This window comes from Athene noctua, chromosome 1 (genome assembly GCF_965140245.1).
Source record: "Athene noctua chromosome 1, bAthNoc1.hap1.1, whole genome shotgun sequence".
Classification (NCBI taxonomy): Eukaryota; Metazoa; Chordata; class Aves; order Strigiformes; family Strigidae; genus Athene; species Athene noctua.
Genome location: NC_134037.1, coordinates 88,335,228 through 88,350,285, shown reverse-complemented (window position 1 = coordinate 88,350,285; position 15,058 = coordinate 88,335,228). Strand labels below are relative to the sequence as shown.

Sequence of the window (15,058 nt, the reverse complement as noted above, 5' to 3'; positions counted from 1 at the left end):
TCTATTCTATATGCTTGCTTTTATAAAAGAAGACTGTAGAAGTGCCTTGTTCTTTTAAGAACCTTAGACCCAGAGTAAGAAACAAAAGCTCAGCTTCGGTTGTTGTTTGGACTAGGAAAGCGAGAAGAAATTCCTGGAGTCCCAATCTGCAAAACCCACCAATAATCTTTCTCTTTTGGGTTGTATATCGTGATTTAATACCTGCAGGAGTTCTAGCATGTGCTAAATAAAATAAAACTAGGACCAACTTGGGCACCCCAAAACTGTGTTTAGTCTTAAAACTAAAAAAATCTTTTCTCCTTTCCCCAAATTTATTTGTAAAGTTTTGGAGAATATACCATGCTGCTTACGTAGTCAGAGAATAAAATATGTTCCACAAGTGAGAGTGGGAGACTGAATGAATAACTGAATGAATAAATATGATAAATGAAAAAATGAATGAGTGGTCAAGGTCAAGAGTAAGTGATGAACTGAGGACGAAGTGGAAGAGAGTGAAGGAGAGAGAGGAAGAATGATATGGGGGAAAGAAATGGGGAAAATGAAATAAAAGGGAGGAATTAATCAGATCAAAGAGAAGGGCAGAAACAGAAAACTGAGTAATTTAGAAAAAAGATAAGAAAAAAATGCTCGCAAAAGGTGAAGCATGTTCTTGGTGGGCTTCTGACAGGGTAGATGAAAGGAGAGAATAATTGGAATTGAGATAAGAATGATCTGAAAAAAATAGAAAAGTCAAAGGCTCACTTGGCAGGATAATAGGACAGAACCAAAGGAAAGAGGTAGGGAAAGATGCTGAGAGACAAGTGAGAAGAAGAAGTAAAAGGAAACAACTGCGCTGCTGGCAGACCTATGTTAGTTGTGGCTGTGCCTCTACTTTGCTTGCATGGCCATGGCCAGTTCAGCTACTGCTCTAGGCTTTTCACAGAATCACAGAATCGTCTAGGTTGGAAAAGACCTTGAAGATCATCCAGTCCAACCATTAACCTAACACTGACAGTTCCCAACTACACCATATCCCTCAGCGCTATGTCGACCCGACTCTTAAACACCTCCAGGGATGGGGACTCCACCACCTCCCGGGCAGCCCATTCCAACACCTAACAACCCCTTCTGGAAAGAAATGCTTCCTAATATCCAGTCTAAACCTTCCCTGGTGCAACCTGAGGCCATTCCCTCTTGTCCTATCGCTTACTACTTGATTAAAGAGACTCATCCCCAGCTCTCTGCAACCTCCTTTCAGGTAGCTGTAGAGGGCAATGAGGTCTCCCCTCAGCCTCCTCTTCTCCAGACTAAACACCCCCAGTTCCCTCAGCCGCTCCCCGTACGACCTGTGCTCCAGACTCTGCACCAGCTTCGTTGCCCTTCTCTGGACACGCTCGAGTCATTCAATGTCCTTTTTGTAGTGAGGGGCCCAAATCTGAACACAGGAATCGAGGTGCGGCCTCACCAGTGCTGAGTACAGGGGTAAGATCCCTTCCCTGTCCCTGCTGGCCACGCTATTGCTGACACAAGCCAGGATGCCATTGGCCTTCTTGGACACCTGGGCACACTGCTGGCTCCTGTTCAGCCGGCTGTCAATCAACACCCCCGGGTCCCTCTCTGACTGGCAGCTCTCCAGCCACTCCTCCCCAAGCCTGTAGCGCTGCTGAGGGTTGTTGTGGCCCAAGGGCAGCCCCCGGCATTTGGCCTTATTGAAACTCCTCCAGTTGGCCTCAGCCCATGGCTCCAGCCTGTCCAGGTCTCTCTGCAGAGCCTCCCTACCCTCGAGCAGATCAACACTCCCACCCAACTTGGGGTCATCTGCAAACTGACTGAGGGTGCACTCGATCTCCTCGTCCAGATCATCAGTACAGATGTTAAACAGGAGTGGCCCAAACACCCAGCCCTGGGGGACACCACTAGTGACCGGCCGCCAACTGGATTTAACTCCATTCACCACAACTCTTTGGGCCCGGCCATCCAGACAGTTTTTTACCCAGCAAAGCGTGTGCCCATCCAAGCTGCAAACTTTTGGTAGCCTGGAGACAATATTCTAGGGCTGCTCAGAGAATCAGTTAATGAAAGTGCAGGAAAAAAAATGATTCTGTTATGAAGGTATTGTAAAAATAAAAAGCAGTAGCTTAGAATCAAATACTACCTTCTGAGGAGGCATACTCTGCCCTCACCTCTTTGTGGACCCTGCAGTATACTTTCTCACCTCCCAGAACTGAGCTTCACAGGAAGGAAACAGACAGAATCCAAAGCAGAGATATGGTTGTCTGAGGACCACGTTTTGGGAATGATTGCACAAATATTCTTATTGCTAGTTAGCACATCTAGAAGTGACTGTTTCTGATACTGATGGGTTTATAATATATAAATATCAGAAGAAAATCATGATGATAAGTTAAAAAGAGAGATAAACAGTTGATGTATTTTTTGTTAGGGATTTAGCCTTGTTCATTCATAGAAGGTTGTAATTCTAGTTCCTCATGTGTTAAGATGAAAAAATGTCCCTGAATTCTTGGATGTTTCATCTACAAAGCGTATAATAAATCTAGTGCTTCAAAATGCTAATCCAAGTAAAGAAAAGGGTCTTTGAAGGGGGGTGGGATAAAAAGTGTGTGGGTTTAGTAATGTCTCATATTTAAAATAGCTTTCTTTTATAGTAAAAACATACGCAATTATAATTCAGCGAAGAAAGCAAGCCACAATCCAACTTTAGTAATGCTCTTACTGATAGTATTATAGTCTTCCTTCAAGCAGTAATATGTTTTGTCACCTCAATCAACTAAGTAAGAAAATTACTTTTCCCAGTCTCTAAAGCAATCACTTTTATAGCTTCATCTAGTAAATGAGCAGCCTATTGTCCAATAAGGAAGGGCAAAAAAAGATGTGGAAATTTTTTTAAAATATTCTATCAAACTTTGTTGTGTTCTTGTTATCTTACAGACTCTACTGAATCATCAGACTCACAAAACAGATTTATACTCAGAAAATGCTATTTAGAGGAATGCTGAGTTCTGCTAAGGGGAAAGAATTGAACTGATCACCAGTGCTCTCATTATTCAAAGTTTTATTCAAAATAATCTATGGCTATTGATATGAAATACCTTAAATAACTCAAAAAGAAGTAAAAATTTGATTGAAAAATACTGATGTCAGAGTCAAGTCAGTGTAAAATGAGGACCTCTGCCATGTTTGCTGCATCAGGCATCAAAACCTGTTAAAAGAGGCGTGAAATGTTAGCTACTTCCAATAAAACTATTAGAGGGAAAGGAAAAGCTGTTTGGATCTGAGTTACACTAAATTCTTGTTCACAGACTCCATTTATTTTTTTGTTTGTAAAGGTAGTCTAAAATGTGAGTCCTAAACTTTGTCCTAAACAGTAAGGGTTTCTGTGGCAAATACAGTGCAGAAATTACTGACTTCAGAGTTCAAATCCAGGTGGGAAAGCATAGAGTTGAAGTATGTCCTTTCCTGACTTGTTCCATGTAATGAATTGTAGTGTTCATTACTGCAGTGTTCAAATGCAGCTTGCTTTTGTGGGGTACTTGCTTATCAAATATCTACTGGGTGGCAGTATGTGCCTCCTAAGGACATGGTGACATGGATATGTCTTTATTAAGAATAGAATAGGTGTTTTCCAGTGGAAACTGTAGAGTGTAATATTCTTTAGTAACAATTAAAAATCTTAAATAAAAAGTCAAGTACACACCACAGAGTTTAAGAAAAAGAAGTGGGAAGAAAGGAAAGAACTATTACTGCACAAATAATAAAACCCCATGGGATTAACAAGGTTAATTAACCTTTAAAAATCATGTTGTTATATTCTGTGCATTGGGGAAATAGGTATCAGGCTTCAAATCTTGTTTCTGAATGCTGGGGGTTTTTAACATGGGCTGCACTGCATTTTGTGGTTTTCCTTATGGAATGTCAGTGATTTGTGGAAACCCTCTTTCTTGGTGAAAATGAGAAAGCCATGGCGTTGCTCTGGAAACTGGATTTCCATCTTTGGAAGGACCAGAGGTCCGTAGTTGTATGACTTTCTTCCTTGTCTACAGTCTAAAATTCTGTGCATAGGTTAATTAATCATGCCCACATGTGATTAATCAACTGAGCTACCTGCTATTTGCAAGGAAGCTCAAGTAGAGTGTTCCTGTGCTCTATCCTGTGGGTAAAGAGGAGACCTTTTATAGCTATGCTGTTGTATTTGTCTTGGTTTGCCCACCCTGCAGTTAAGATGAACCTTTGGCTTTTTGTCAGTGGATCAGAAATTACGCGTAGCTGGGTGGATAAGTATTACAAAGAAATACTGTCAGGCTTCTCTTTCAAATCTCTTGTGGTATGGGACGGGAAGCATTTTCGTTATACATCCATTTTTTCTGCTACATAAATTAAAAGAGCCCAACAAGCAGCGCAAATGCGTTCATGTGGGTGAGAGCTGTAACACTCCTGCACTCAACTCTGTCTACATCTGGGTACTTTGCTGAGAAATCATTATTTTGACTACTTGGACTAGCAACACAGGGAACATTTGACATCTTGAAAACCACTGTAAGGGCTTATTGAGACAAACATTACCTTGGGAACTAACTAGCTCCCAAGATGGTATTGGAGTTAAACAAGTAATTAGAAGAAATTAATTCTGACCTTCCCTTTGTTCTCAAGAATCTGCCATCCTACATCCAGTCAGCAAACTCTGCACACACGAGGATCCCCTGACAGGACTTTTCTGGATCTTCTGTGTCACTGTGGTCCCTTGTGTAAGCATGAGGGAAATGTCATCCCAAGCAAATGCCAGCATTGCCCTCCGATCTGCTTTGTTTTCACAAATGGTTATACAAGATAAAAGGCAAACAGCTACTGGGACTTTCTACCTGGAATTTGAGAGGAACAGAGACTACAATTATGTGGACCTACTTTTAAGTAGCAGCACTGGCATAAGCAGTTCCTGCATCTTGTTGCACTCAGCCACAAGCCACTCATTCCTATGCTTGCACTGTGCCTTCAGCTATGTTGGAAAAATTGTATATTGCCACGTGGTGAGCTGGACTAGTGAATGGGTTTGTTTGAAACAACAATTTTACTTTTATTTATTTTTAACCTGGACCCATTTTCCCATCCAGTTCATTCCTTGGACCCCAAAAATCTACTTGGGCACAGCTGAGAATGTTGCGGAGGGAAGGAGAAGGGTTGCTGAAAATTAAATTTGTTTGTGCCACTATTAGTGGGGGGTTTGGTGGTTGTTTTTTTTTTTTAATCATGCAAGTTGTAATTCTGTAATACTTTGTTTTCAGTTGAAGAGCTGAGTTCTGTAATCCTCATTTCTCCCTATTTCTTTTTCTTCCTGATCCCTTCAGTCCCTGCACTCAGCTCTTGGTTTCTTCAACTGCATGGATAGAGCAGCTTCTGGGGCTGTGCCGGCTCACAGAAATTATTTCAATCCATTAAATGCCTTAAAAACAAAGCAAAAAAACAATGGTGAATGTAGAGGATATTTGTTCTCCCTGATCATGCAGGACAGGGCCTGACAGTGTGTCAGTCTTCTGGGGAGGGAAGGGAACCAGGCGAGAAGCTGGCTCAGTGCCTGGAGAAGGGGCTGGGAAGTCAGCCGGCACTGACAGAGACCTCTCTTCTCACACCCGCAACTCCACAGGGAGATCTTTGACTGCAGCCTGTCTGCTCAGAGAAGCTTGCTCATAGCAGCCTTTCTTCCAAGCTCCTGCCAGGCGTTGGCATGTGAGCTGGCTGGGGAACATGCCAGTGGAGATGAGCAGTGGCAGCACACAGGGGGCAGAGTGTTTTCTGTGTGTTTTCCCTGATCTACCCATGCTGCGGCCCTCAGTGTGTGAGCCCGTCCATTGCGATTCCAGTGGGTGCTGCAGGCACCTATGTCTCTCCAGAGACAGACCAGAGGGGCCCATGGAGCTACAGTCAGAGATTCCTCTCCCCTGTGCACTGATTTCCTCAAAATTCTTTTTCTCAGTTACCTCAGATGGTGTAAAATAAAGCAGTAAGTATCACAGCAATTTTTAATGAAAATATCTCCATCAGAAACAGGCTCATTTTACTACAGGCAGCATTAACTTTGGGGGCAGGTGTTCTTTTAAGAAGCTGCATGTGCCCATAGTTTATGGCTGATTGTACATTAGGAGTGAGTGGGAATTTCATTCAGGAAGTATGTCATGCAGGTAGTTTGATATTACCAGTTTAAGGCAGGCCCAAATGGTGTTAACAGTTGTATATTGAGAAGGTTTTCCAGCAATTGCTTGGACTTGTAGTAGAATGTACTTTGTGTTATTTCATTTTTGTGTGGCAGTTGTATATGGAATTCCTAAAGAAAAGGTAGCAAGGCTTTTAGTGTACTTTTTTTTTTTTTTTTTTTTTTTTACAATTACTATGGGCTTGGACTGGCAAATAGCACATAATCCCAGAGTGGGTCCCGTTCAGTCCTGGCAGTTTTTAAGAAGGAAAGGGGGTGGTGTGTGAGGAGCAGAGGGTGATATAAACACAACAGCTGATTCAAAGTTACAGTATTACCATCAGAGATTTCCCTAAAAGTCCTTGAGTGTTCTCTCTTTAAAATAAGCCTGAATCAGTGCTTCTGGGACCAGTCAGACTTCATATTTCAAATCAAATAATCTATAAAGAGCACAGAAATAGTAAATAGTCTAGTTTGTCTTTTAATCATTCAGAGACATAGTAAAAATAACTTTGTTGTCGAGTTGTGTATTCTTCTGCTTTATCTTCCTCTGAGTGCTGACAGGTCATGCTAATGGGGCTTCTGGAACAACTCCAGACTTTTTGCAATCAGTTGAGAAAAAAGCATGAAAATTCCTGGGGAGATGATCCTCTGCCTGGGTCACTTGTGTCTGCTCAGTATGAGACAGCTACTCCACCGCTTGTGAGCAGGGTATGGAAAACTCTGGATTTTTGTCTCAGCGGACTAAAAGTTATTTTTATTCATGGGTATACTTTGTGCTTAGTCTTGTAATTAAGAGCAAATAAATAAAATGAAAGGTTCTGTTGCAAAATGTAAGGAAGGAGATATTAATTTTCTATATATGTGTACATATCCATATTCTAGTAAGCAAATTATAGTTTTAAAATTAAGTTTGCATCCTAGAGGTAATAAAGGATCTTTTGTTGATCTTTCTGCCATAGCACATGAGGATTAACTGCATCTGAAAACTCAGTTTAGGTGAAAGAATACAGCAGGTCTATGGCATGATGGCAAGTGCTGCATGTGCTGCCTCCCATCCATGTGATAACCCCATGTGAGAGAGGCTGTGCAAGGTGGTGTGCAGGTGGCTTGAGCACCAGATGTGCTCAGGTATACATGCACTTGTGAGCGTTAGAGTTCACGGCACAGACTAGTTAAGTCTGCTCTTGAGTCTGGCTTGAGGCCACCTTTCAAAAGGTATAGATCAAAATGTGTATCTTTGTGTGCCAATTGACTCAGCAGTGGGATGAAACAAAGAAGTCGCAGCTCACATTCTCAGACTCCTTTTTAAAGGCCTCCTTGCTTGGAGTATTTGCTTGGAAAATACACAGAGTTAGGAGATGGAAAAAAGTGCTGTGAGAACATATGAACATGCTGATGAAGAGAGTGAAGGGACAGCAAGAATGGGGTAAAGCGAGGAGGGCAGCTGATTCTACTGTGGCCAGCTTGATGGTGACATCGGGAACAGTGGCTGGAAGATGCACAGTGTGTTGGATGTGGTACAGGAGCATCTGTCAAGTTCAAACTGCAAATATACAAGAGAGCTGTAAGCTGTGTTGCTTTCCCTGGCCAAACACATTTCATATCCTAGCACTTCCTTGTATCTGCTGTCCCTTCTCCTTTGCCATCCCTGTGTAACTTCCCACTACCAACAGCCCTGTGTACCTCCCCCTGCCACAACATGCTTCCCCTTCCATCCCCTGCTGTGCCTATGCAGCCTGCACTTGACAAGCTGTTTCCCCAAAGTGAGGAAAGAGAGGCATTCAAAAGCCCCAGTTTATCTTGTCCACCTTTACAAACCTCCTGTTCCTAGCAGGAGGTAGCAGAGCCCAGCCTGGCTCCACGACCCTTTCTCCTGGAGCTCTGCAAGATGCACCATCCCGACACATGCTATCAGATCACGTCCATTTCTCTCCACCCTCTTTCTGCTGCAGTGTTCTCTCCTGTCAGGGCTAATGAAGTCAGGGCTCTTGGTGCTTTTCTCATTCTTGTTCTGCCTGTTGTGAATCACCTGTCACTGTTGCTGCAACTTCCCAGATGCCTCTGTTTGCCTCTTCTCTCAATACTTCTCTCTGGTTTTAAAAACACTATCATGAAAGTAAGAAAGTTGTGAAGACAGAAGGCCAATTTTAGCCGTTGTACAAGCAAATGCAGCTTCTGTTTCTTGGGCGTTAATGTTTGCTAACTCCAGAGTGAGTTTAGCCTGGAACTGGTGCTGTTAGAAACTGTTGCAGGCAGAATTTGCATGTTTGCTTTCACAGAATCACAGAATCGTCTAGGTTGGAAAAGACCTTGAAGATCATCCAGTCCAACCATTTACCTAACACTGACAGTTCCCAGCTACACCATATCCCTCAGCGCTATGTTGACCCGACTCTTAAACACCTCCAGGGATGGGGACTCCACCACCTCCCTGGGCAGCCCATTCCAACGCCTAACAACCTCTTCTGCTTTCAAGGCAGCTGTGATAATAGCTGCCTAAACAGTTGCTCTTTCTGGATCTTCTTTACAAAAATTATTTACCCTACCCACCAAAAAGGCGATTTGACTCAGTGATGTTGTCTCTGTACCAGGACAACATGGCAGTATCCTGGACTGCTCACAGGTGTTGGATCCAAAGCCTCCCTGTGCACATTCTCCACTGTTGCATAAACCTGAATCTGGAGGCTGAATGGCAGCCCTGTGAACCCCAGCCTCCTGCAGTCTCCCATGAAGAAGAGTCTCCCAGTTTGTGTAGCTGACTGGTAACCTTGCTTGAGCAGCAGTAAAGTCCACAGCTAGCATATGCTGCAACACAGGTGTGCCAAGGTGCACTTCTCGATGACATACAGTTTTTCATGATAGAGCATATATGTGATGAGCTCTTGATTAAAGTCTCCTGCCAACAGCTTACTGTTGTGATTCAAATATATAGAAAAGGTCCTAGCCTTAAGCTCCTGTTCCTGAAGTCAAGCTTGCCCTGTAGCTTTCCTGACATTGTTAGTGGAGTATCTGAGAGAAGATACTGAGAACTGAATTTATTTTGAAAATGGATGAAAAGTCAGTCTTTTCATAATACAGCTAATGTTTTCTGTTTTCTTCCTCCATTATGAGACAAAGCAAGAGGTTAAGTGGCAGCCTGGCACCTCCCAGGGGCTGTGTTCTCATCACATGGAGATGGTCCAGGCTTTCAACAACAGGGTCCCCTCTGTGCATCCCTGACTGCATCAGTCATCTCCCTTATACAGAGTTCAAAACCTCCTACATAGAAGAAAAAGTACTCAGAGAAATGTCTGTTATTTAAAGCATGCTTTGCTCCCTACAGTGGTCTTTTTTTCCTTCAGAAAGAGGGCAATCTGGCTCAGCCTTTAGAATGCACGCTTTTATGGGACAGGCAAATCCACTTGAGTTTTAAGTGACAGCACTGGTTTTCTCCAAGATCTCACCCTGCAGTTTAATCTTCAGTGAAACAAAATTGATAGATTTATTTTTTAAGAATCTGGCATCTGTATTAGCAATCAAGCCTACAAATTGTGCCTTATGGTTGAACTCAGTAGACCCACAGCTTTGTGTAATTGAGACTGCAGAATGATAAAGAGTTCTGTTATGGCTTCACATATTGATCAGACCAATTTAATTTCCTCATGGGACCTAAACCATGCTAGGGATGATGGATTGTGCTGAAGGCCTGATAAGCCTATTTTAACAAAGCATCTCAAGGGCTCCTGGAGCAGAGGCAATTATCAATACTGATGCATGTTTCCTTTCATCAAAAGTTAAGGGCTCATTAATAGGCTGCACAGCAGCTGCTGTTTGCAACACATGACTTTTTTTTAATTAACTTGGAGATACTGTTTCCTCAGCCTTATGAGATGTCTGTTTCCAGAAGAAAAAGAAATTGGGTTCCAGGTTTTGATTTTAATGGTATGTGTGATAGCAGTATCTCCTGCACTGCTATATTCGCTATTTTGGTAATTGAAGCCTAGATTATGTTTTAGAGGGATAGTCCTATCCTACTGCTTATGACCATGTCTAAATTGCCCACACCCACAAATCCTGGTGTTTAACAACTTTTGGATTTAGTGTTAGGTTACTTTCGATGTCTGCTTTTTTTAATTTTACTATTGCTGGTTAAATAGTCTTCTGTTGTAACTTCAACAATTAGCATATTTGTTTGACATTGGAGATTCCAAAAATGTTTTTAAACTGTGGGTTTTTTAGGCTCTTGATTACGAGAAGGAAGCTCATTGTTGCTTCTGACTGTTTTGCCTTTCCTATACAAAAATGCTAACTTTTCATTTCTAACCTATTTGATGTAGGTGTGTTGTGGGTGTTAAATTCATTCTGCTGTTTAATGTTGCAAATTGGATGTATGGAAAGAAAATATGATCATGGCAAAAAGCTGTGTTAAATGATTTTAAATGCAGTTTTCAGATAAGCAGCTAGTTTAGCACCTTACAGGATTGTTTTCCTTAGGTAGTAGAAGTTTCTTTTGTTTTGTTTATTCATCAGAAAACAATTTAAACCATTTAACACCTGCTATAGTGTTTTCTGATTTCTTTTCCATTTCATGCACATTATCTCATTAATTAGCACAGTTCTACTCATTAACGGATGGATTGAAAGTCAGCAGCAACATGTCCCAAGGAAAATTGGAAAATACCTTTGTTTCTAAGCATAGAAAAAAATGGAAAGGTAACTGGGTTGCCGCAGATGTAATTGCACAATGAACCAAATTCTGTAACTTGCTCAAAACCCTATATTGCATGTTTGGTGCTTCATGAAAAGTGGCACCTTACCTGAATTTTCTTCTCGATGTCTGAACTTCTAGAATCACTTGTTAAAGTGGGAATTACAGTTTCCATGATAAAAAAGAAATATGTGGGAATTACAGTTTCCATGATAAAAAAGAAATATTTAACACTGGTAACTGTTGCTTAAAATTGTGAGTCGAGTGTTTCTTAGATCAGAAATTGAAAGTTAGGTGAAAAGAAATATATTTTAGCTCTTCAGGTATCCTGGAATTCTTTTGAAGTTGTGATTCATATCCAACTGTTATTAGAATTCATGGTACTGAAGATCCCATGAATGTTTAATGGAAGATGGTTGGCACCGTTACTGCCCTCCAGGCTGCTGTTTGTGTCGCTCCTCTTCCCCAGTTACTGTCATGACTAAAATGTGAAAATGAGTGGGTTACTTTAGATTACCTTTGGCAGTGATTAATTCAGATTAATCACCTAATCTTACAAACACTGGAGCACTGAAAGAACAATAATGATGTGAGAAATCCCTTAAATTCACCTAATATTAAATATATTCTGGATTTAGTTCTGCAAACGTACTGATTGGTCCAATTCAGACATTCCTACTGATGTGACGGAGCCTGCATGCTTTTACTTGACAAGTAGCTCCTTTGATTTCGGTGGTTTACAATCCTTATTAAAACTGTGCAAAGTGGTAGGTTGAATGTCTCAGATTAGCAGGATTAAGAGCAGTTTCAGCATGCTTTAGGCCTTTGCTTACTTCCTCACTCCTTAATTATCCACCCGTGTTTCTCTTGTCAGAGTCTTTTCCCTGCGACAGCCCACCACAGGCTACCTGCCTGAATCCCTGCACAGGGCAAAGGAGCAGAGTCTGCTTTTCAGGAAGGGGTTGTAATTGGGTTCACATTTTAAAGGTCATTGTTATAATATGTATCAAGTTTGAGTTCCAGAATAAACCTTTAAAAATAAACTAGTTTTAGGAACATACAGTGCTGGAAAAAAAAAAGCACTTATTTGGTTTTTAAAATGGAAGAATATTAAGTAAACAGTATAATGCATGGGAATTCCCCTATACCTGCTTTTCTGGAATATATGTTATTTAAAGGTCTTAAATAGTGCGACAGTAACTGTTTATCATTGATTTTAAACCTGTTTAATTACATCCCTCAATAGTTTTGGAAGCTGAGACCCTAAAATGCGAAGTTGTTTCTTTTTTGAATAACATATGTTATTTCAAACAATTTTATTTATTATTCTATCCTTAAATCTCTAGGTGCTGAGGTGCTATATATGAACATGTCAGCATATAATGAAGGTCGGCTTCAGTCATCTTTCTGGATTGTTGACAAACAGCACGTGTACATTGGAAGTGCCAGCCTAGACTGGAGATCACTGGGACAGGTAATCGAATTGAAAAAGTAATTCTATACCCTTTGAGGGTATCATGAGGAAAGTAAGTAATGTTTTTGAGGCCAGTAAGTGGAGATGGATATCTTCCTTTTTCTGATAATTTGCTGGTGAAAGTGCCAGCATCAAAAACTGCGATTTCACGGTTTTGATGACTCTTCTGTGTTGGCAGAAGTATATTACTATAAATTTTACTTCTTTTCATTGGAATAGCTATCCTCAACAGTTATGCCTTGGGTTAAATTTTTAAAACTTAAAAAATTTTATGGCCTTTATTGATTTTTGTGATGATTTTGTTGTTTGAAGATTGTAAGTTCTAGTTTATTTAAAAAAAAAAAAAAAAGTGAGCAAATCTGTTGGAAGACAAACCACTATGGAAACTTTGTGGTAATGTCCCTCTCATCTGCTATTTAAATAAAGAAAAGCAAATTTTGGAAAGACGTCCATGTGGATAGTGTGTATTTTCCTGAAATACATGCCACCCTTGGGGAGGGAGAGATTGATGGCTAGAGAAAGACAAATAGTATAAGAATTTTGGGGGTTGTACATATTAGAGAGAATTCCATATTTTGGTTCCTCATAAACGTAAGAGTTGAAGGGTGTACACTAAGGCCTCTCCAGTGCTGAGGACTCTCTACAGTCTACAACCATTTTGAAGAAGTAATTAAACAGTAATGCAGTTTACTTGCCTTCTTGTAGGTATCTGTAGCTTTTTTATTTTCACCACAGTCTCAGGATTATTAATGGCTATCATGTTCATTTTTGCTACATACCACTGGCTGTGTGAGGTTGCTGTTGGTCACACTTAGAGAGTGGGACCTGTGTTTCAGATCTCAGTAACTGAAATGCCCAACACAGGGGAAAAAGAAGCAGTTCTAAGTAGTTACTAATTGAAGTAAAAAAGCTTACTTTTTAAATAGAATCTCAAATACACATAAATAATTTTGAACAGTCTAATGATTTTGAAAAGAAGGTGTGTGTTGGTTGTGTTGAAGTTTTTAAGGTTTGTTTTGAGCTAAGAGTGAAAGTCTGAATAAAAACAAATCAACCTTTTTAGTAAAGAAAGAGTGAATAAATACATTTTTTTGCCATTCCTATGTGTATTCATTTATTTAAAAGGTAACTTTTTGAATGTTTACAAAGTAATCTGGAAGACTGGTAGAAAACAGGATGTTGTTAACAAACCAAAGAAAGTCTTGGCCAAGAGGATGTTGTATTTTTGCTTAATGTAAGAACATATCATTTCAGCTTTTGGACAATTTAGTAATTAAATGATACATTGTCTGTGCCTCATGAGCTAAACTGTATGTCATAACAAAATCAGAAATAAGTATGTTATAACTTCACAGAACTATTTAACTTATAGTTTAGCATTGAAGCCTCTTCTAGTTGGGATTTCGAGTACTCACAAAAATAATACATTATTATATTCTTATATTTAATCATTGTGTTTATTATATTCATCCCAGATGCTACAATTCCATATAGGTTTGGTCTTCTATACTGAAGTAAATTGTAACTCTTGTGACATACCTACATTAAACTTTGATGCCAGTTCTTTGTTTCAAATGTGATTCCTCACTGTTAATTTTATCACACTCTTTTTTGCATGCGTTCGGACATTTTTTTCCATCTTATTGTCATATAACAGTGTATTTTTATATGTAGTGATAAGATGAAACTCAGAATATTTCTACAGAGCAAAAAGAAATCTCTGAACTGCAGTTAAAGAGAATTTGCTTTCAATTAGTTGAGAAATGTACGCTGGTGTTTCAGAAGAGCCTAAGGGAATTAGATACTTGGCTCTGTTTGACATCAGATATGAGTATCCAGTTTCCTTACCCCAGCATTACAGGTTAATAAATCAGGGCAGCTGTCAAAGAGATCTGATATGCAGTCCTTAAAATAATAATCTGTCTTGAACTTTTCACGTAAGTGGTAAAATAAGCACAGAACTCTGTCACTTTATTCTGAGTGCTTTCCTCAAGGAACATACTTTGCTCATTCATGGGACCTAATCTTAAAGTCCACGGTGAGCCAAGCCCTCACTGGGGCAACACATCTTCCACGGGTTCTCATTATCAGAGTCCCAGTGTAGCTGCAACTGAGAGATCAATTCCCTCTTGTCTCAAAGCAGCCTAAATGTGTGTGAGGAGTGAGTTTAACTGGGAAATAGTGGAGCAGATAGTTCCAGGCCTGTCCAGACGTGGGCCCTTGCACTTGCACTGCCCACGGTAGCAGGGTAGGACTGACTTGTGCAGTTTTGCAGCAGGAGGCAGGGAACTTGCTGCAGATGTCACTGCATGTTTCCTGTTACATCATGGTTTATCTGCCAGGAAAGGATGGTGAAAAGGCAGACTGGGCTATTGATTAGTCACATATGGTCCCTTTAAAAGCTCATCTGACTTTTAGAGCAACTGAACTGTGGTTATTGAACCAACAAACCACTTTGGCCAGTATTACTAGATCTTAACAGCAAATCACAGAATAAAGTAGGTCTCTTCTCTTCTAGAAACATATGGTACTTTGGCCTGTCAAGCACAGCAGTTGTCTTCTCACTCAAACATCCAGTATGAGTCAGTCACCTTGTAGCTAGCAATGTCTCGTTATTCAGCAGCACAGTTCCAGTGTAAATTATGTGAGGGCATCCAGTCTTGCATCTAACAATACCTAAATGCAATTAAAACCTCAAGATTTTAACTGTGCA

The 15,058-nt window shown here is 40.5% G+C and overlaps 1 protein-coding gene across 1 annotated transcript in view; it reads left to right on the top strand.

The window, feature by feature from the left end:
• Positions 1-15,058, top strand: part of PLD5 (phospholipase D family member 5) — a 186,730-nt gene that overhangs the window by 137,198 nt on the left and 34,474 nt on the right. The window contains exon 5 of the mRNA XM_074925510.1: positions 12,218-12,345. Within this exon, the coding sequence (XP_074781611.1) occupies positions 12,218-12,345 (128 nt within the window). The remainder of the gene's footprint in view (positions 1-12,217; positions 12,346-15,058) is intronic.